This window comes from Salmo trutta, chromosome 8 (assembly GCF_901001165.1).
Source record: "Salmo trutta chromosome 8, fSalTru1.1, whole genome shotgun sequence".
NCBI classification, from domain to species: domain Eukaryota; kingdom Metazoa; phylum Chordata; class Actinopteri; order Salmoniformes; family Salmonidae; genus Salmo; species Salmo trutta.
In genome coordinates, this window is record NC_042964.1 from 20371123 (window position 1) to 20393393 (window position 22271).

Genomic DNA, 22271 nt, shown 5'->3' on the forward strand with positions numbered 1-22271 from the left:
CGGCACAATCCTGTCTCAGAGCTCTATGGACAATTCCTTCGACCCTCATGGCTAGTATTTTGCTCTGACATGCACTGTCAACTGTGGGACCTTAAATAGACAGGGTGTGCCTTTCCAAATCATGTCCAATCAATTGAATTATCCACAGGTGGACTCCAATCAAGTTATAGAAACATCTCAAGGATGATCAATAGAAGCAGGTTGCACCTGAGCTCAATTTTGAGTCTCATAGCAAAGGGTCTGAATATTTATGTAAATAAGGTATTTCTGTTTTATTTTTTGCAAACATTTCAAATAAACTGCTTTCGCTTTGTCATTCTGGGTATTGTGTGTAGGATTGATGAAAAAAAGTATTTAATACATTTTAGAATAAGGCTGTAACGCAACAAAATGTGGAAAAGGGGAAGGGTCTGAATACTTTCCGACTGCACTGTATACTGTACATTGACGTACTCTTCCCAAACAAACCCGTAGCTATCTGGGGCATTAGTCCTAGTTTCATGACTATGATAAGCCAGCCAGCTGCAGTTGGCAATCACCAGATGCTCGCCTTGTGCCCTGGTCCATCCATAGCCTGCTGCCTCCATACAAAGCAATAAACAACTTGTAATCACACACACACCCAGATGACAGATGCTGGGTGGAGTGTGTGTGTCCTCAATCGGCGCATCAGATCGTTATCCCCTACACCCAGTGAGTTCTGTATTATCACCACAGACTATCAACACACAGATTCTGCTGCTCTTGTGGCTGCACTGTCCCTGCCCCATCCCCCATCCCTCTGTATCTCTCTCTCTCACTCTTCCTCTATCTCTCTCTATATCCCTCTCTCTCCCTCTTGCCTTCTGCCCTCTCCTACCCCCTGTTTCTCTCTCCATCTATATCTCTCTTACTCCCTCTCTCTCTCTCGCTCTTCCTCTATCTCCCTCTCTCCCCATCTCGCTCTCTCTCTCTTTCTCTCCTCTTTCTCTCTGTCTATATCCCTCTCTCTCCCTCTTGCCTTCTGCCATCTCCCACCTCCCATTCATCCCTCCATCTATATCTCTCTTACTCCTCTCTCTCTGTCTGTCTGTCTCTCTCACTCTTGGGCATAAGATACATTACATCTGTGCTTGTAAATAGACGTATAACAACACGTTGATATTAGGGGTAAATCTATGGGCAGGGCCGGGGAAAGGGCGGGATTGGTTAGGATTCCAGATGATTGAGTAATGGAGAGATTTGAGGATAAAAAAATAAAGTTGTTTTGTTGTGAGCAGTCTGAATACATCAGTGGGATGGATGTTGAAATGATAGTTCAGCGATTGACACGTTTAGATATTTGTCAAGGTAAGGAAACCAAATATCGAAAAACATGTAAAATTGCTGAACTATTTCTTTAAGGCTAGCTGGCCCAGAAAAGACATGATGGTGATAATAAACAAACAGTTCATAAAGTTCATTTTCTCCAACAATGCAACTTCTCACCCCTGATGTTGAGTCCACATGGTATCCAATGAGTGAGGTCATAAACAAGACATGGTAGACCTGTTATTAAAAATAGAACATGAAAATGGGTTCATTTTCAGTGTCCTACGCATCATCCCTGAGCCATAGGCTACATCAATGACTTATTATAATAACAATATTATCTGTATATTATTAACTAAAGAATTATCCATCGTAGCCACGTTTTTTTTCTAGTCCAGTAGTAACATATCTCATTCCATTGAAGTCGGTTCTGAAATCGCCAGATAGACACCCAGTGTTGATTCCGAACGTAAACATTCAAGCAGAGACAGTCGCTAATATATGTTTTGCAATATAATGCCAATGTTCAGACTCTCAAAAGGACGTACGAACCCAGTGTTTAAAACACGTGCTGATCAAAAGCAATCATATTTGCAATATTTTACAAAGATCGGTGTGTCAGGATGGCCGAGCGGTCTAAGGCGCTGCGTTCAGGTCGCAGTCTCCCCTGGAGGCGTGGGTTCGAATCCCACTTCTGACATTTCCTTTTGCGCTAATTCTGAGAAAAGAGATCGAATGATAGTGCTAATTTCTCGTATTTTTTAACCTCTATTCGTTTCATTGCACAACATTTATTCGTGTTACATAATCAACATAAAGATGAGAAATCAATCAATTAACATTTTGTCTTGTGCAATAACTATTGCAATAATTGGTGTAGACCAATATCTTCACCAGGCTGTCTGAATAAATGTTTGTATAGTTATAATCTTATAATTCGTTTATTTGAACATATTGATGTAAAAAGTATTTTCCTATATATATATTCTTCATGTTTCAATAAACAATATGTATAAATAAATAATTATACAACTAACAAAAACATCTGAAAGCAGCAACAACATGTATATTTATTTTGCAGCAATCAATGTAAATAGAGTCTTATTTCGTATGCAAAAATATTAGATGAGTTGGTCGAATAGCCTAATTGTAAAACTAAACCATTTTATGGAACTTCTAGAAATTGGCCATGGACAACCTCTAACAATTGTTATAATGGCACGCCTTTTATCAACTACAAAGGTGTAGAACCATGAATAGTTCTGAAATAATTCTGAACATGTTTTATCAAAATATTTTCCTCATAATTTCCCCCAACGTGTATAACCTTGTGATCCTTCCAAAGCGATATCATTTTCTTAAATTAATTCCATGTTGGTTATGGCTTTAAAATAATGAATCGAATGTGTCACAATGGTTTGCTTGATAAAAATAGATAATGCTCTAATGCATGGAATCAGTCTTCACAACGATTCAAAACGTTCAAATGGAGCGAAATAGAACGGTGGATGGGTAGATTTTTTCGATTGACATTTTGGCGCACAACAGGTAAGTGTAATAGTGACTTTGTGACTATATTCAACTGTGCTAGCCTTTCTTTGTGTTAAATGTTACCAACTCATTAGTGATTCAGGAAAAACATAATATACCAGTTTTTAATAACTAGCCTACAGGCAGGTCAACTAAGGTTAGGCCTACACCTCAATACGCTCTCTCCACCTATTTGTTCCACCTATTTGTTTATGCGCCCAGTAGTGCTCCACAAGTCTTTCACTGGGATAATGTCCCCTAGCTAATGCCAACAGACAGCGATGATATTATGTGACAATTTCACCTTTACCACCCTGCTGTAATTGATGTAACAATGTGCCACGTATCCACGGTGGCCAGGAAGGGTGGAGTCACTCATAATGCCATCGTGATCAAAATCACATTTATCAAACCATAAATGTTTGTTATGGATCTAGAACCTATGTGTTAAAAAACAAAAACATTTTGGCACATTTACAATGGTTTATAGTGTAAGAGATGAGGTAACGCATGTTTGATAAATTAAAAGCATGAGTGTTTCATAGATGGTCATAATGTTTTTTCAAAGGTAGCCTATTGGTGTGTCCCACTCCTCTAGTTTTTCTGTTATATTTGTGCCATGGTTATTGTGGGTCTGTTTGTAAAGTAATGACGTTCACAATACGTTTTGTTTCAATGTAGCTACGCTACCCAAGCCGCTGCAATCCATTCTAACAAAAACCTCACACACAAAAAACTCTACCGGAGAGAACATAGGCTAAGTGCTGCAGCGTCCCACCATACCCCTCTCTCAGGATAACGAACGAGACCACCCAACCAGTTTTAAAGTAGCGCCATGGGTCAGTCTATCAGTGCTGGAAAATCATTTTACCGCTGAAAAGTATGACAGAGTCAGTACGGTTCTTTTGGGGTTAATTGTTGCTGAATTCAGTCTTTCCCTTCACAATGCTGGTATTTATTACATGTTGTTTTATTATTAATCCGAACATCAGGGCTGGAACTGAGGTCTCTGCCCTCAACCAGATATAGGCCTGGTCCCTGTGAAGCTGTATGCTGCTAAAAACAACATTATCCACTCTAGGGATTATGAATAAATAACAACGGGGGAGAATAGTCTGAGTAATTGGTTGTGTGTGTGTGTGTGTGTGTGTGTGTGTGTGGTGTGTGTGTGTGTGTGTGTTTGTGTGAATAATTGAGAGTTCCTCTTCCCAATCTATGTCATGTCATTTCCAGGATGATTTTTTAAAAGTTTTTAATGGCAGATCTCTGTTAAGACTGCAAACAGAGGTCAAGGTCTGTGTCCCAAATAGCACCCTATTCCCTATCTAGTGGACTACTTTTGACCAAAGCCCAATGAGTCATGTAGGGAATAAGTTGCCATTTGGTTCGTACACAATATGTTGCTCTACTGTAATATGAAGATACCAGGCATGGTTTCTCCTGACAGACACACTTTGATTTTACTGTAGATTTACAAAGACAGTGTCCCCGTTAGAGATGTCAACTGGAGGAAACAATTTCTTACTGAGGCTGGGGATACTTCAGGTGTTTAGTGGAAGAAGGTGATCTTTTAAGGACATGCAGAGATGTCACTGATGACAATGTTAGGATGGAAGAATCCAGTGTAGTTGTCCTAACCTTAAAACGTGGACCTGTGTGGCTCAGTTGGTAGACCATGGTCCTCACCAATACCAAGGTTGTGGGTTTTGACCCTCATGGGGAACCAGAAGAGGGGGAAAAAAAATGGATGCACTCACCACTTTAAATCGCTTTGGATAAGAGAGTCTGCTAAATTAGGGTTTCTAGGTCTGGTTTTTGCCCTAATACTACACAGCTGATTCAAATAACAAAGCTTGATGATGAGTTGGTTATTTGAATCAGCTGTGTAGCGCTAGGGCAAAAAACTAAAACTCACACCCAGGAGGGGGGACCCAGGAGGGGGGGACCCAGGAGGGAGTTTGGGAAACCCTGTGCTAAATTACTGAAATATTGCACAATTGTAGTTTTTTCACTACTGGTATGAGTATGTGTGAACAACTCCCCATCTTGTATCACTTCAAGGCAAGACTTTCGGTTCTCTTTTCTACACACTGGGTTTGTGGGAACTGGGGTGTGTGTGTTTGTGCTGGTCAAAGGCGGAGTAAGATCTTGAGTCAGAACAGAACAAGGAGACTGTTGTCAGGGAGTCAGAGAACCAGACGCTACAACCAGAGGCTAGAACCAGAGGCTATAGAACCAGAGGCTATAGAACCATATGCTATAGAACCAGAGGCTATAGAACCAGAGGCTAATAGAACCAGAGGCTATAGAACCACAGGCTATAGAACCAGAGGGGAAAGACCCGGAGGCTAGCTGGGTAATCATGTCGTTCCAAGGGGGAAAACAGCACCGCTGCAGGTGAGACTGTCACGATTCAGGGGTGTTATTAAATTGGTATATCAACCATTCCAAATTCCATACCTTACTTACAGCTTTTGTTGTTTGAAATAGGTCTGCACTGGAGGGTAAATGAATGTGGTAGTGAGAAAGGTGCATGGACTTATTTAGACAAATACTTAAGTGACTATCTGATATTTCATGTGAATTATGTAAACATTTGGATATCCCTAGCCTTGTGTAAAGCTTTGCTTGATGACGACAAAGCCTATCCATTATTGCAGGTACTGTATATTGCTAATGCGCAGGCCAGTCCCATAAACTACTGTATAGCCTATGTTCCATTTCAATGTTTTGCATAAAGTAGCATGTTAACCTTCTGGGTAGGAAAGGTGTTAATAATGCTTCCATTATTTATAATCCTGGGTGGTTATGGAAATGGCATGGTTCAGATCCCTGTTCAAAGTGAGACTTCCGGAATCTCTTCCTGTATTCTCACAGAAGGTGGAGCTTCCTCTTTAGGGTCTGTAAAGTACTACAGAAGTAAAACATCTTCATTTGATCACCCTTTGCAGGAAATGTTAAACTTGTAGTGTATTTGAGGTTTAAAAAGGCTTCTGACGTTTGTAATTTCCACTTTGAAATTTCAGACTTGATTTCCCATATGAAAACTGTATCAAGCCATACTAAAATGCCCATTCATTTAATCCACATAATAATTCACATTGCAGAATTATTTTACTGCTGTAGCAAACTGGCTCAAATTAAGATCCTACATGTAACGGCTGTTGCAGGGAGTAGACCAAGGTGCAACGTGTTGAGTGCTCATCATGTATTTATTTTAACTTTATTTTAACGCAACAGCTAAACAGTTCTGTCAGGTAAGCAACACAAAACAGAAAATTAACCACCCACAAAACCCAAAGGAAAACAGGCTGCCTAAGTATGGCTCCCAATCAGAGACAACAATAGACAGCTGTCCCTGATTGAGAGCCATACCCGGCCAAAAAAAACTAAGAAATACACAAAACATAGAAAACGGAACATAGAATGCCCACCCTAGTCACACCCTGGCCTAACCAAAATAGAGAACAGAAACCCTCTCTATGGCCAGGGGCGTGACACTACATCTGTAGTGAAAACCTGACTCATTTGGATTCTAATGTCTGTCTTCCTCATTTATTAACCACTTATTCATGATTCAGAGCTGTAATAACTGTACATTTTGTTTCTGGAATGACTTATTCTCAATTTTCTCAGCTTCTGGTGGAGAAAGCAGTTGCTCCTCTGAGATGAAGGAGATATTCAGGTATCTTCAATAGCATCTGTGATGCCCTAGTGTTCCTCTATTGAACCCCCCTCCCCTCCCAATGATCTTATACTAATAACTCCAAGTACTTTGTTTATTTACTTTCTTATGCAATAAAAAGTAAGTAAGATGTGACCTGATTTCTCTGTTCATGTGTCTGTTTGTTTGATCTGTCCTGTAGTGTGAGATTCTGGAAAAGCAGAGGGATGAGGCCAGTCAGAAGCTGTCTGAGATAGAGGAAGGTGAGCTGCACCAATCAACATCCTTGATTATATGGTGGGAGCTCAGCTTTCCAATGAGCTTCCGTAATGAGAATAAATGCGCACATATTGTAGGAGTCTATTCATCCAGCAGCGCTCTCTCTCTCTCTCTCTCTCTCTCTCTTCACAGTATCCTCTCAGCTGTTGAAGGAGATGGATGTTCTAGAGATGCAGTTCCAGATTGAACGCTCCTGCAGGGAGAGTGCAGAGGCCCTCGCTGTCAAGGTGGGGTGTATTATGGTTACTGTAGTTCATCATGCGACAGCGTTGGAACTCCAAAGAATGTCTCAGTGATGTCATCCACTAAACCAGTCAGTGTCCCACTTGGGTGTGCAAGTTTTGTGCCAGCCCATTACTAACACAGACGAGTCAGCTAATGATTAAGGGCTCGATGATTAGTTCATAAATTGAATGACTACTAGGCGGGAACGAAAGCCTGCACGCCCTGTGGAATAAAGAACCCTGCTCTTAACAGATATCTTTCTCCTTGAACACAAAGGTGATCAAAGAGAACAAGGTTCTGAAGAGGAGAAGCCAGGCTCTGCTGCCACTCCTCCCTAAGCTTCCTGAAAACATGGCCACCATGACCTTTGACCTGGAGTCTGACCAGGTGGTCGACCCCAACCCTGATGGGGACAGCGGTGAGGAGGCTGTGCTGCAAGAACAGGCACAGATCAGAGGTATAGAGACACTGAGATCCACCATACACAACAACTACCATCCTGAACACATACTGTATAACCTATGAACATGAGTGAGAGATATCAGTATACAAGGCATTAGAATTGAGATTTGAAAGGATTGTTTTTGTACTTTTACCCGACCGACCAAGAAAACGTAAAGAGACATAAGATACCTGCTCATCTTCCTCTCACATTTTCCTTTCTCCTTCCTTCTCCTCCTCTTTCGCTCTCCCCCTCTCTCTCTCTCCCCTCCCCCTCTCTCTCTCCCCACTTTCTCGCTCTCTCTCCCCCCCCACCCTCTCTCTCTCCATAATGGTCAGAGCTGCAGGCCTCAGTGGAACAGCTGCTGGGGGAGAAGATGCAGTTGTGTGAGCAGGTCGATTCACTGAAGAGAGAGCAGAGCCAGCTCGAAGAACAGGTAGCTAGCAGTGTGTGTGTGTGTGTGTGTGTGTGTGTGTGTGTGTGTGTGTGTGTGTGTGTGTGTGTGGTGTGTGTGTGTGCGTGTACTAAGTAAAACTTTATAAGTATTAATTGTTTCCTACTCTTCTACATGTTCCACTCAGTTGGCCCTAGAGATTGGGGTGAAAAGGCCATACTGAAGAAACTGTCCAAGCAGAACAAGAACATGAATAAGATGAAGAGAGGTGAGACCCCACTCAGACGCATCAGTGTTCCTCATGATAGACGCTCTATTCACCTACATACCAAAGTCACATTCAATGTTTTATGTGTATGTGGGTCCATAGTATCCCAGCTAGTGACAGAGGAGTTCACAGAGATCAGTCAGAAACTGGAGCTGGAACAGGGCCTCAGAGAGCACGCAGAGGTCTTCGCTCACCAGGTATACAACCCTGTGTTTCTGTTTGTGTATTTCTGCGTTTTGTGTACATGCGTATGTGTTTCTGTTTTCTGTGCGTATGTGTTTCTGTTTTCGTGTGTGTGTGTGTGTGTGCATGCGAGTGTGCACCCATCTCACACTCCTATAGGTGGCATGCCATAGGAAGACAAGGAGAGCAGTGGCCTCAACCAGGGCCCGGGGGCAGTCCTAGTGAATGGAGGAGCATTGGACAGAGGGAGGGCAGGGCTACTTCCTCACTTCCTCATTCAGACCCTCACTTCCTCATTCAGACGGGGGGCATATTGTGGGGCGCGCGGGGAGGGGGATGGGGTAGATACCCATTCATTCTGTATTCATTAAAGAGGACAAATTAGCCAAACAAATACAAAGAGGTGTGAGAAGGGAGGGACACAGGCAGGCTGGTCACTTTGTAAACGAGAAACACACATACACACACACAACTCACGTTTCCCCAGCTGGCCCTGTTGTAAACAAAGGTGGCTATCTTTTCCTTCTTTTTTTTTACGGGCGTCTAGGAGGACAACAAAAGTAGTCTCCCCTCTTAGAGCCCCCCCTGCTTTATAATGAGCACCCATCACGGCGGCAGTTTGAGAACGGGAACTATAGCTTTAAACACAACCACGCCTTTAGCTTGACACTTTACATTGAATGCTGGCAATTGTCGCCTTTGTGCACGCTGTTCGCTATTTACCAGACAGGCACATAATGGGACGCCTCGCAGGGGTCCTTACCTGTGAAAAGGACCCCTACTGTTCTGAGACAACCACACAACTCAGCCCCCTTTACTCTTAATGCAATGCAAAGCATTATTTGTTTGATGGTGTGTGCGCGTGTGTGTATGAAGCCTCTATTTGTCTACTTTCACATGTTTTGAAAACACACTCCCCATTCATAGGTCTTCTTTCTCCGCGTGTGTCGTGCTGCATAATAATGATGTGGGCCTCAAATAGGAAATAACTTAGCTAAGCTTTGTGTGTGTGTGTGTGTGTGTGTGTGTGTGTCTGTGTGTGCATATTGTGTGGACACCAGCAGCCCTTTTCCTTGTCAAACAGCACTCCCTACTTGGTCCCTAGCTGTGTGAAAGTAGCCTTGTGCTATAGGGACTTTAGAGTGCTTACACCAGGGTAATTGGGAGTAAATATGGGACAGGTTGTTTTGTTAACTGTAATGATGATGTGTAGTCAAACACACAGATGACTGCTGTCGCTACATCTTCACTGTGTTCGACCTCATGGGAGCCAAAGGTGAAAGTGACTCACTGACTTTCAATTCCTAAACTCACTGTCTCTGACTGTAACTATTTTGTTAAACCTAGTTTCACTATCATTTGACCATTTACAGCTTCATACCACAGCTTTATATATGCTGCTGGAAGAGAATTTGTATGGGATTCCATATTCATTTAATTTGACTTCATACCGCCCTTTACACTAGTCAAACCTCTGATGACTGTATGCTGGTCATAACTCTTGTACAGTCCAAAACAAAATATGCCAAAGCAAATGAATGATTGACAATTGATTGATTCATTGACTGACTGATTGATTGATTCATGATTGATGGATTGATTGACTGACTGACAGGTGTTGGTGAAGCAGAAGGAGACCCAGAGGCAGAGCATGGTGCTGCAGCAGAGTTCAGAAACCAGTCTCCAGCTCCAACAGGCTCTGGAACAGGTGGCCCACATCAGCAGTACCCTACAGGACATACAACACTACTACCGAAACCAGGTAGATGGGGGTTGTGTGTGTGTGTGTGTGTGTGTGTGTGTGAGAGTGTGTGTGTATGTGTGTGAGAGTGTGTGTATGTGTGTGTGTGTGAGTGAGACAATGTTTGAGTCTCTTTGAAACTTCAGTATATTAGGCCTCCTGAGTGACGCAGTGGTTTAAGGCACTGCATTGCAGTGTTGCAGTGTCACTACAGCCTGGGGTTCGATCACAACCGGCCGTGACTGGGAGTCCCATAAGGCGGCGCACAATTGGCCCAGCGTCATCCGGGTTTGGCTTTACTTGGCTCATCGCGCTCTAGCGACTCCTTGCGCCTGCAGGCTGACTTCAGTCGTCAGTTGAATGGTGTTTCCTCTGACACATTGATGTGGCTGGCTTCCGGGTTAAGCCATGTTTCGGAGGATGCATGACTCGACCTTTGCCTCTCCCGAGCCTGTTGGGAGGTTGCAGCGAGAGGCAAGATTGTAATCACAAAATGGGGAGAAAAAGGGGGTAAAAAAAGAAACTACAGTATATTTGTTGGCATATAATACCTGAGTAATGCATCTGAATAGGTTACATTTAAATGTATAGGTCTAGGCCTCCCGAGTGGCACAGCGGTCTAAGGCATTGCATCAAAGTGCTTGAAGCGTCACTACAGACTCAGGTTCGATCCCAGCCGGTTGTGACTGGGAGACCCATGTGGTGGCGCACAATTGGCCCAGCATTGTCTGGGTTAGGGGTGGAATTTCCTTGTCCCATTGCGCTCTAGCGACTCCTTATGGTGGGCCAGGCGCCTGCAAGCTGACTTCAGTTGCCAGCTGGACAGTGTTTCCTCTGACACATTGGTGCGGCTGGCTTCCAGGTTAATCGAGCAGTGTGTCAAGAAGCAGTGCAGCTTGGCAGGGTCGTGTTTCAGAGGACGCATGGCTCTTGACCTTTGTGGTGGAATTATTGTAATCAAAAGGAGAGACTTTTAAGATTTCTTCAAAACAATCAAACTTCATTATTTAATTACTGCAGTAATGGAGCTGGTTGGTAATCACCCCTGGAGGTAAAAAAGAAGAACTCAAAGAGCTGGTTTGAGCCACAGCATTTTATAGCAAAGTCCATCCTCCTTCAGTCTACATGACACACAACAGATGTATGGAATGGGTCACAAGGTTAAGATTTGTATGAAAGATACTTATAATATATCATACAGACAGTATCTGCTGTAAAAATGTGTCTGGCCCCCAACTCCAGGGAGCCATCTCTCCCTGGTACCGTATAGAATAGAAACATTAACTCATGCTCTGGAATGCGGTATCCCCAAAGACATTGTAAATCTTCCAAAGGCCCATCCTCAGTAGAACACACATAGATGAGTGTTCTAACAACCGCTTATTCTGTTGAATAAAACAACCATTTAATTCAATAACAGCATTATAACATAATCTTGTAATTTCCACCATACCTTCACCTCTCTCGAGTCCGTAGGGGAGTTGCAGCGATGGGACAAAACTGTAACTACCAATTGTGGAGAAAAGGGGGTAAAATTACAACAAAACCCAAAAAAAGTCAGTAAGTCTAATACATGTCACTGTACATGACTATCAAAGGTGAAACCGACCCAGTATGCTCTGGAAGAGAGCAGTGTTCTATCTGAGCTGCAATGTGTCAGAGGCCAACTGGAGAGCAGTGAGGAGGAGAGGAGGACCACGGACACCCAGCTCAGGGAGGCTCAGAACACTGTCACCCAGCTTCAGGGGGAAGGTACATTTACAGATGTAGTTTGGTCACAGTGAGCATAGGACACTGATGCACAATTCAAATAATTAATTACCGTAATTTCCGGACTATAAGCCGCTACTTTTTTCCCACGCTTTGAACCTCGCGGCTTAAACAATGACGCGGCTAATATGTGGATTTTTCCCGCTTTCCAAAAAAAATACTAATAAAATACACATTCTGTGACGTGCTCAGTTTTTTGGCGGCATGAAGCTTTCATTAGACCAATGACATTGCCGAACGGGTTAAGGTCAAACAACTTTTTTGTTTACTGTTTAGATTAAATCGAGCGCGCTCAAACTTCCCATCATTCTGATTACGGTAGTCATTTTGTCACCTTCATCATGGCAAAGACACGGAGAAATGCATATGATGCAGCTTTCAAGTTGAAGGCGATTGATCTGGCTGTTGGAAAAGGAAATAGAGCTGCTGCACGGGAGCTTGGTCTGGAGCAATGACTTTCTTGGTAGGCTACTGTTTACTGCAATTTTTTTTTTTTGTTACAAGCCGTGTTTCATTAAAGCCTATTTATTTTTGTTACAAGCCGTGTTTCGTTAAAGCCTATTTATTTTTGTTACAAGCCGTGTTTCGTTAAAGCCTGTGTAAAGTTAATTTGTTTCAATGTACCGGTAGGCACCTGGGGCTTATAGACATGTGCGGCTTATTTATGTTCAAAATAATAATTGTTTAAAAATTCAGTGGGTGCGGCTTATATTCGGGTGTGCTTAATAGTCCGGAAATTATGGTACAAAAAAACAACACTATAACCGTCTGGAGTTTAATTTCTCTTTGCCCCATTTTCAATATTCAAACAAATGCTATTTTACGGTATTCAAATATGACACAGTGTTGTGGTTGGTGGTACTTTCTCTTCGTTTTAGTGAAACAGCTCGAGGACAGGCTGAAAGACGCAGAGAAAGACCTGGTTTCAGAGAAGGACAACTCAACCCCTGCACTTCCTCCTCCACTACCCCCTCCTCCTCCACCACCCCTGCCCCCACCTCCCTCCAGTACTGCTGTTGAGTAGGTATTTTATATATCTATATGCTATAAATACATAACCACTATATTAGCTGGTAGAGGTATCCTATTTCAAACAACTTGTACTTATATTGAAAATGAAAACTTGTAGACCTTTGTTACATAGCAAGGTGATGGTAGTACCCATAGGTACATTTGATAAAATAATTTGCTTAATTTGATTAAACAAATGACTTCTGCAACACTTTCTCTTCTTCCTCTCTTCAGTCCCTTAGTCATCCTGCGCAACAAGAGGAAGGAGTCAGCCAACAACATTGATAAGAATAGTGAGTGTTCTTACCATGTTATGATTACGCATTTCCACCCTCTTCAGAGGACAAAAATAAACTTTGTTATTATAGCTTTTTCTTTTGTTGTTACGTGTACATTCTACACGCATTTTACATCCATGGCACTTGTTTTTTGTTGTTGCAGTAGTTACTGTCGTGACTTTACTTTCATTAATCTGACATGACAGTTAGTGGATTAAATAAATAACAATGTTTAATTGTTACCCCATTAAATTAATCATGTATCAATTAACTAATTAAGATTTGGGGCACCACGGAAGAAGTTGTTTAGAGAGTTACCATCTCCCAAATTAAACTCTATAAGATCTTTACCTATAACGTTAATAAACAGTCATCTTTTAATCATTACCTCTTACCAAATACTCATTCTGAAAGATCCTAACCTTCTTGGATCTGCAAAAAACCCAGCCTTGCGCATTATTCAGAAGTACACAAATTGGTTTAATCATTTATTTACTAGCTAACTAAATAATCACAGGATACACACACACTTACATGAGACAAAGGTCCCTAGTGGACTGACAAGATATGACAGCTTGTTACAACATAGATTAGAGGGGGGGAGAGAGAAAAAAGGACACTTATTGTGGATACATTCAAGGACTGTCTTCACATTAATCATATATCTTGCACACGAACCACCGCCCGTTTGGAATAAGAAATCATGAATGTATTTACGTGTGAAATGCCTTTGTTCGTCGTTTATCTCAGTCGGAACCAAACCTTCTCTGAAATTTGTTGGCCTTCCAACTGTATGGCTCTGATTGTCCAAAAGGGATCTCCCCTCCCCTTTCCCATTTTGTACTGTTGTTCACTCTGGATGATAACCAGCCATGTCGACGGTTCCAATTGGTGATGAACGTAGTAGGATAGTCTCACTTAGATGAGCTTTTCTCAATATCTGCCTTAAGACAGCTAATCAGCTGGTCCAGTGATTGTCTGAGGTGAGCTTCTCGACCCTTCCTCCTCGTGTGGGTATTCAGGATTCGGACCACGATGGACATGAGCTGCAACTCTTCGTCTCTCTGGTCCAAAGGAAGGTGAGTTCATTTCTTCACCTCGTGTTGAGGTTCAAAGAGTCAACCATTCCAAACGTGTATCTCTCCGCCTCATGTTTCCTGGTCTAAGGATTGATTCTTCTTTCAAACCTTTATGCACTCTTAGTAAAAAGGTGCGTTCAGTCATTCTGTCAAGCTCACTGACCTCACTCGGGGTGTGGCTACTTAATGTGCAAAGGATATCAAAAAACGATTATCTCATTAGAAAACTAAAATCACATTCCTATCTTAACACAAATACCTTCATCACTTTCATATTGTGTTCACAACATATTGGATGAAAATGTAATAACATTACAAAATGAAAAACAATATGACATTCGTTTTCCATAGTTCCCCACTGACCACTTCCCACATTGTTATGTTAGAAATATTGTTCCATTATCACTTTTTGGATGTTAGAGTTTTGGGCAGGCAAAACTGTCTGTGAACAAAGACATTCCTTTGGTTGATACTAAAGAATCTCCCTCTCTTGTAATTTACGACCGAGTGTGAACGGTCGACGATCCAGCAGCTCCCCCTTTCCCCTCTGTGGGAGAGAGAGAGGCCTGGTTACTGTCACAATCTCGTCAGTCTGATCTGACCCATTCTGATCTTCACAGGACATTCATGACATTACATAGCAAGAATAAAGTAATTTGATATTTCTATATACTGTACATTGCATCTAGATAGATATTACTTATTCATTATACATTGTTTTTTCAGTCCTAACTATTATAGAACATGAACTTTTAAACGTACCACTCAGCTACTCACAGTCCATCCCACCTATCTCCGTAAACCGCCGTCTTTAGATTTCCATATTTTTCTGTTTCACATCAATTCTAATTTTAGATAAATGATTCGATTTTTCAGCCATTCCTGAACCTGTGACCAGATATCTAATGATTCTGTCTCTTCATAGCAAAATTTGCAGAGCTAAGTTGGTTGTATGCCCCATAACATTCTTTTTGTGGCAAGAATTTTGTATAATCAATTAAGTTGAAAAACTACATTTTCAATCAAGCGTTGTTTTGCGTATCAGTTCATAAACCATGTGCACGGTTGAAAATCTCTTCCCAACTATTTGCAACCTCTATGGCACTGCATTCAACATTTTGGTCCGCAAGTAAAACTGACATATATTTTTAGATATATAAAAATAATTGGGGCCAATTTTGGTCTTTAATAAAGGGCAGACAAACAAGTTCCCTACCTTCTCCCCCGTCCACTTGCCTCCTCCATTTTTGCGATAATGGTGCAATCAGTTGGTTGTAGTTTTGGATAGAGCAAACATTTTCATATATGTTTGTTAACTGCACATGTGACATAACTCTACCTTTCCTATTCATTATATCATTAACAAAGATATTTCCTTTTTTATTTTTCCTCATAAATGTTTTAGTTTTTATAAATTATTATATTTGAATTTAACCATATTATTTGTTGTAATATTTGTTCTGTATTTTCTGGAGGATGAAACTGGAATTGTAACCAGCTTTGTATGATTTGTTTTAGAAAGGGCGATTTTTTGAAAAAGGTTCCATTTTCAATTAACTGAAAGTGAGAGGTTGTAATCTCAATTCCTCTCTGTAGATCCTCAAGCTCTGTCAGGTTGGATGGGGAGCGTCGCTGCACAGCTATTTTCAGGTCTCTCCAAAGATGTTTGATTGGGTTCAAGTCTGAGCCCTGGCTGGGCCACTCAAGGACATTTAGAGACTTGTCCCGAATCCACTCCTGCGTTGTCTTGGTTGTGTGCTTAGAGTCATTGTCCTGTTGGAAGGTGAACATTCGCCCCAGTCTGAGGTCCTGAGCTCTCTGGAGCAGGTTTTCATTAAGGATCTCTCTGTACTTGGCTCTGGTCATCTTTGCCTCAATCCTGACTAGTCTCCCAGTCCCTGCCGCTGAAAAACATCCCCACAGCATGATGCTGCCACCACCATGCTTCACTTTAGGGATGGTGCCAGGTTTCCTCCACACGGAAGGTTCTCCCATTTCCACAGAGGAACTCTGGAGCTCTGTCAGAGTGACCATCGGGTTCTTGGTCACCTCCCTGACAAAGGCCCTTCTCCGCCGATTTTTCAGTTTGGCCGGGCGGCCAGCTCTAGGAAGAGTCTTGGTGGTTCCAAATTTCTTCCATTAGAGAATGATGGAGGCACTGTGTTCTTGGGGACCTTCAATGCTGCAGAAGTGTTTTGGTGCCCTTCCTCAGATCTGTGCCTCGACACAATCCTGTCTCAGAGCTCTATGGGCAATTCCTTCGACCTAATGGCTTGGTTTTGCTCTGAGATGCACTGTCAACTGTGGGACCTTATTTAAACAGGTGTGTGCCTTTCCAAATCATGCCCAATCAATTGATTTTACCACAGGTGGACTCCAATCAAGTTGTAGAAACATCTCACGGATGATCAATGGAAACAGGATGCACCTGAGCTCAATTTCGAGTCTCATAGCAAAGGGTCTAAATGCTTATGTAAATAAGGTATTTCAGTTTTTTTCTTTGTCATTATGGGGTATTGTGTGTAGATTGATGAGGAAAATGTTATTTTAATTTTAAAATAAGGCTGTAACGTAACTAAGTGTGGAAAAAAGGAAGCTGTCTGAATACTTTCTGAATGCACAGTATTTAGACCATAGACATGAATTAGACAATATATTTATCGTCCAATAGCATATTTAAAATGATCCACCTTCCTTTCGGATCTGTTTTGACAGTTTGCACATTCGGATCAAAATTGTTATTAATTAATATCATCACCACTTTTGAGTTTCTTTTCCCATGACAGAAATATAAATCTCCCTCCCAGTCTTTTTTCCATACAACCTAATCTGTAATTGTAGAGTGAGTTTCCTGTAAACAATAGATATTATATTCCTTTCTTTTAAGCCAGGTAAAGACTGGTCGTCTTTTTTTATAATCTGCTGAGCCATTACAATTACAACTAGCTATACTTATTTCACACCTTACCATAATGAGATACAAGTTTAACTTATACTTACCATAATATATGCCTGTAAATTTACTATCAAAAAGCACCATTGTGTTCTAGCTGCTAGACGCCCTGAATGTATCCATACTTACCAATACTACCAACAACCCCTCCGTCAATGTGGGCAAGACAAAGGAGTTTATCGTGGACTACAGGAAACGGAGGGCCGAACACGCCCCCATTCACATCGATGGGGCTGTAGAGTGGGTCGAGAGCTTCAAGTTTCTTTCATCACATTCCCAGTGGGTCAGAAGTTTACAGTACATACACTCAATTAGTATTTGGTAGCGTTGCCTTTAAATTGTTTAACTTGGGTCAAACATTTCGGGTAGCCTTCCACAAGCTTCCCACAATAAGTTGGGTGAATTTTGGCCCATTCCTCCTGACAGAGCTGGTGTAACTGAGTCAGGTTCGCAGGCCTCCTTGCTCGCACACGCTTTTTCAATTCTGCCCACAAATGTTCTATAGGATTGAGGTCAGGGCTTTGTGATGGCCACTCCAATACCTTGACATTCTTGTCCTTAAGCCATTGTGCTTCACGGTTGGGATGGTGTCTTCGGCTTGCAAGCGTCCCCCTTTTTCCTCCAAACATAACGATGGTCATTATGGCCAAAGAGTTCTATTTTTGTTTCATTAGACCAGAGGTCATTTCTCCAAAAAGTACGATCTTTGTCCCCATGTGCAGTTACAAACCGTAGTCTGGCTTCTTCTATGGCAGTTTTGGAGCAGTGGCTTCTTCCTTGCTGAGCGGTCTTTCAGGTTATGTAAATATTGGACTCGTTTTACTGTGGATATAGATACTTTTGTACCTGTTTCCTCCAGCATCTTCACAAGGTTTTTTGCTGTTGTTCTGGGATTGATTTGCACTTTTTGCACCAAAGTACATTTATCTCTAGGAGACAGAACCTGTCTCCTTCCTTAGCGGTATGCCAGCTGCATGGTCCCATGGTGTTTGTACTTGCGTACTATTGTTTGTACAGATGAACGTGGTACCTTCAGGCGTTTGGAAATTGCTCCCAAGGATGAACTAGACTTGTGGAGGTCTACAATTTGTTTCTGAGGTCTTGGCTGATTTCTTTTGATTTTCCCATGATGTCAAGCAAAGAGGCACTGAGTTTGAAGGTAGGCCCTGAAATACATCCACAGGTACACCTCCAATTGACTCAAATGATGTCAGTTAGCCTATCAGAAGCTTCTAAAGCCATGACATCATTTTCTGGAATTTTCCAAGCTGTTTACTCTGCTGCTCAGTGTATGTAAACTTCTGACCCACTGGAATTGTGATACAGTGAATTATAAGTGAAATAATCTGTCTGTAAACAATTGTTGGAAAAATTACTTGTGTCATGCACAAAGTAGATGTCTTAACCGACTTGCCAAAACTATAGTTTGTTAACAAGAATTTGTGGAGTGGTTGAAAAGCGAGTTTTAATGACTCCAACCTAAGTGTATGTAAACTTCCGACTTCAACTGTATCATGGACCAAACACACCAACACATTTGTGAAGAAGGCACAACAACGCCTCTTCTTCCTCAGGAGGCTGAAAATGTGTCATGGGCTCTCAGATCCTCAAAAAGTTATTCAGCTGCAACACTGAGAGCATCTTGCCTGGTTGCATTACTGCTTGGTATGGCAACTGCTCGGCATCTGACTGCAAGGCGCTACAGAGGGTAGTGCGTCGGCCCAGTATATCTCTGGGGCCGAACTCTCTGCCTTCCAGGACCTCTATACCAGAGGATGGTAAAAAAACTCCAGCCACCAATGTCATAGAGTGTTCTCTCTGCCACCACACGGCAAGTGGTACCGGAGTGCCAAGTCTGTGACCAAAAGGCACCAGAACAGATTCTACCCCCAAGCCATAAGAATGCTGAACAGTTAATCAAATGGCTACCCGTACAATTTACATTGACCACCTCTATTATTTTTTTATTTTTTGAATTTTTACCCCCTTTTTCTCCCGAATTTCATGATTACAATCTTGTCTCATCGCTACAACTCCAAAAACGGGCTTGGGAGAGGCGAAGCTTGAGTCATGCGTCCTCCGAAACGTGACCCGCCAAGCCGCGCTTCTTAACACCCGCTCATTTAACCCGGAAGCCAGCTGCACCAATGTGTCGGAGGAAACACAGTTCAACTGACAACCGCAGTCAGCCTGCAGGCACCCGGCCCGGCACAAGGAGTTGCTAGAGCGCGATGAGCCAAGAGAAGTAAAGCCCCCCCCGGCCAAACCCTCCCCTAGCTCGGACGACGGTGGGCCAATTATGCCCCACCCTATGGGACTCCCGGTCACGGTCAGTTGTGACACAACCTGGGATCGAACCCAAGGCTGTTGTGACACCACAACACTGCGATGCAGTGCAGTAGACCGCTGCGCCACAGATATTTCTTTATCTTAGTTGTTTTGCACTGACTCTTGCACTGGCTCTACGCACCCACTCACACATACTACACTGACACTCCAACACACACACTACATATGCTCAAACACACAGAACACACACACATGCATATTGACGCCACACACACACTCACACATAGACACACTTTCACACTCTTCACATAAGCTGTTGCTACTCTGTTAATTATATATCCTGATTGCCAAGTCACTTTTACCCCTACCCACATGTACATACTGTATTACCTCAACTACCTTGTACCCCTACACAGTGACTCAGTACTGGTACTCTTTGTATATAGCCTCGTTATTGTTTTTATTGTGTTATATTTTTTATTTAGCAAATATATTTCCTACTTTTTAACCCTGCACTGCTGTAAATGGGCTCGTAAGTAAGCAATTCACTGTAAAGTCTACACCTGTTGTATTCGGCACATGTGACCAATAAATTTGATTCGATTTTGATTTGATATTGAAGGCATGTTTAGGAGGTAAATTAAGACCCTGGTTCTGATATCAGCAGTTCTATTGTTCAACACAGCACAGCTCAAGTAGCATATTTATTGTGTTGTGTCCCTTTCTCCATCAGAGCCAGATCCTACTTTGGACATGAAGTCCCGAGCGGTGGATGCGATGATGGAGAGGATAAAGAAAGGCATTGTCCTGAGACCCACTCAGAGACCACAGGTAGGGCTAGATAGTGCATGTATAAATCAATCAATTAATCAACCAATCAGTCAATCAATCTACAATTACAGTGGTGAGACATCTGACATTTTGTCTCCTATTTCAGGTCGGATCAGAAGATGACCGTGCCTGGAGGGTGAGCACTTTTGATACCTTTCTTATTATAATAATTGTTATAAAAGACTGTTGATTTAGTTAATATTAAAATGCTTTTAATTTATGAATCTTTTAATCACAGGACCAGAGGATTGAGAAGAGAAAGTCAGCCGTGCTGGAGCTGAAAGGAATGCTGGTAAGATGGGATCAGAAAAGAATTGGGAGTCCCATAGGGCGGCGCACAATTGGCCCAGTGTCGTTCGTGCTTGGCCGGTGCATTGTAAATAAGAATGTGTTCTTAACTGACTTGCCTAGTTAAATAAAGGTTAAATAAGAACGTCAACAACAACAAAAAATGTAAAAAATGTTGGCATTTGCAATTCTACAAGAGAAGTGAGTCTAATAGGTCGACGGGATTAATAATGTACCCTGATTGGTTTACTGTACTTTTGAATTCTTCTTTTCTTTGACCTGATTGGTTTAACCTCCTCCTCACCTATCCTGATTGTCGACTGTACTACCTCTGCTAGGACACCATGAAGCACCAAGGCCACAGGAGGGCATGGTCACGGAATAGGTTGAGCCGAAACGTGGGGGAGGCAGAGCTACAGATGGTGCTACAGAGAAGGAGACGGGCCATGGCGGATGGACAGGACACCCCCAGCTCCGCCCCCTCCATTGCCATAACCCCTACCAAAATACAAGGTGCAGTAGCATCTCCATCCTTTGTTTTAGGGATTCGGGGACAGTCAATCAGTTTGGCTTTTTAAGGGTTGCAGTGTCCTTTCTGGTTATTGTTTTGTCCACGGGCACTAAATTGACGGTACTACATTAAAAGATGGACTGGCCTGGTCTTGGGTGGCTTGAAATGGTTTTAGGTCAAAGTTGGTTAAAGAGAAAGATTGATGCAGATGATAACAAACAAGGGACCAGGAGGACATATCATTAGCCTACCCAGGCTACATTTAGACAAGCAGTCCAATTCAGATTTTTATTTTCACTACTTGGTCATTTGATCAATCAGATCAAATCTGAAAAAGATCTGATGTTAAAAGATGTGATCGATCAAAAGACCAATTAGTGGGGAAAAAAACAGAATTGGGCTGCCTTTCTAGACGCAGCCGTAGTGATGTTTTTCACTTATCTACAATATTTAAAAAAAATTCAAATATAAAAAATTGCTTATATACCATATGTCTTTCCCCCAGGCCCCCAGCCGGGCGGTCCAGCAGCAGGAGCACTTCCCTGGGCAGGAGAGAGTGGCAGCACCCCTGTACTCCGGAGGCTCCAGCAAAACAGAGAGAAGAGGAACTCTCGTATCAGAGAATCAAAACTGATCATCTGCCAGGAGAACATCTGAAAGTTGGGAAAACGGATGGCTATTTTTGGGATACTGTACCACAGTGTTTCCCAAACCTCTCCTTGAGTACCCCCAGCCAGTCCACATATTTGATGTATATGTGGAACCTTTGCTTGTAATAATAATAGTAAGTAAAATGTGAGTGGCTTGGGTTAAGGCTTGACCTTAATCTTTGGGTTTTGGGGACCCAAATGGGTGCACATTTTTGTTTTTGCCATAGCAGTACACTCCTGATTGAAATAATCCAAGCTTGATGAGTTTATGACTTGAAACTGCTGTGCAGTGCTAGGGAAAACAATTACATTTGGATCACCAAGACCAGGATCAAGAAACACTGGGTTAAGGGTAGTAAGCCAATGGCAAAGACCTTTCTGTGGCAGTAAAAATGTACAAGGATATTCTACTTGTGCTGGGTGTGAAAAATATTTGAATGGCAATGTGGCCCTTTTTAATAACCCATCCATGAATTTCTCTCAATTCACATTCAATGTTGCAACGAGAAAAGCAAAGAGTGAGAAGAATATGGTTCTGCATTGATGCTCTTATCGTGGAATTCTTGGTGCATTATTGTCCTGATGCTCTGAATGC

At 42.2% G+C, this 22271-nt stretch overlaps 1 protein-coding gene and 1 non-coding gene across 2 annotated transcripts; both read left to right on the plus strand.

The window, feature by feature from the left end:
- Positions 1 to 1907: 1907 nt before the first annotated feature.
- trnal-cag (transfer RNA leucine (anticodon CAG)) lies at positions 1908 to 1990 on the plus strand. The gene has a single exon. It is a non-coding gene; the product is annotated as a tRNA-Leu (tRNA).
- A 3649-nt stretch (positions 1991 to 5639) lies between these two features.
- On the plus strand, positions 5640 to 21934 carry LOC115199248 (shootin-1-like). Its single transcript, XM_029761870.1, has 17 exons — positions 5640 to 5661; positions 6489 to 6505; positions 6687 to 6747; positions 6896 to 6990; positions 7265 to 7445; positions 7769 to 7876; positions 8024 to 8092; positions 8195 to 8289; positions 9891 to 10037; positions 11615 to 11768; positions 12665 to 12806; positions 13032 to 13090; positions 20130 to 20227; positions 20334 to 20363; positions 20466 to 20519; positions 20854 to 21028; positions 21532 to 21934. The coding sequence occupies exons 1-17, from the start codon at positions 5640 to 5642 to the stop codon at positions 21681 to 21683; spliced, it is 1659 nt and encodes a 552-aa protein (XP_029617730.1). The 3' UTR covers positions 21684 to 21934.
- Positions 21935 to 22271: the final 337 nt, after the last annotated feature.

Coding starts and splice junctions, on each gene's coding strand:
- LOC115199248 (XM_029761870.1), top strand. CDS start 5,640: ATGGTTCAGATCCCTGTTCAAA. Junction 7,446..7,768: donor AGAACAGGCACAGATCAGAG/GTATAGAGACAC, acceptor CATAATGGTCAG/AGCTGCAGGCCTCAGTGGAA. Junction 13,091..20,129: donor CAACAACATTGATAAGAATA/GTGAGTGTTCTT, acceptor TTTCTCCATCAG/AGCCAGATCCTACTTTGGAC.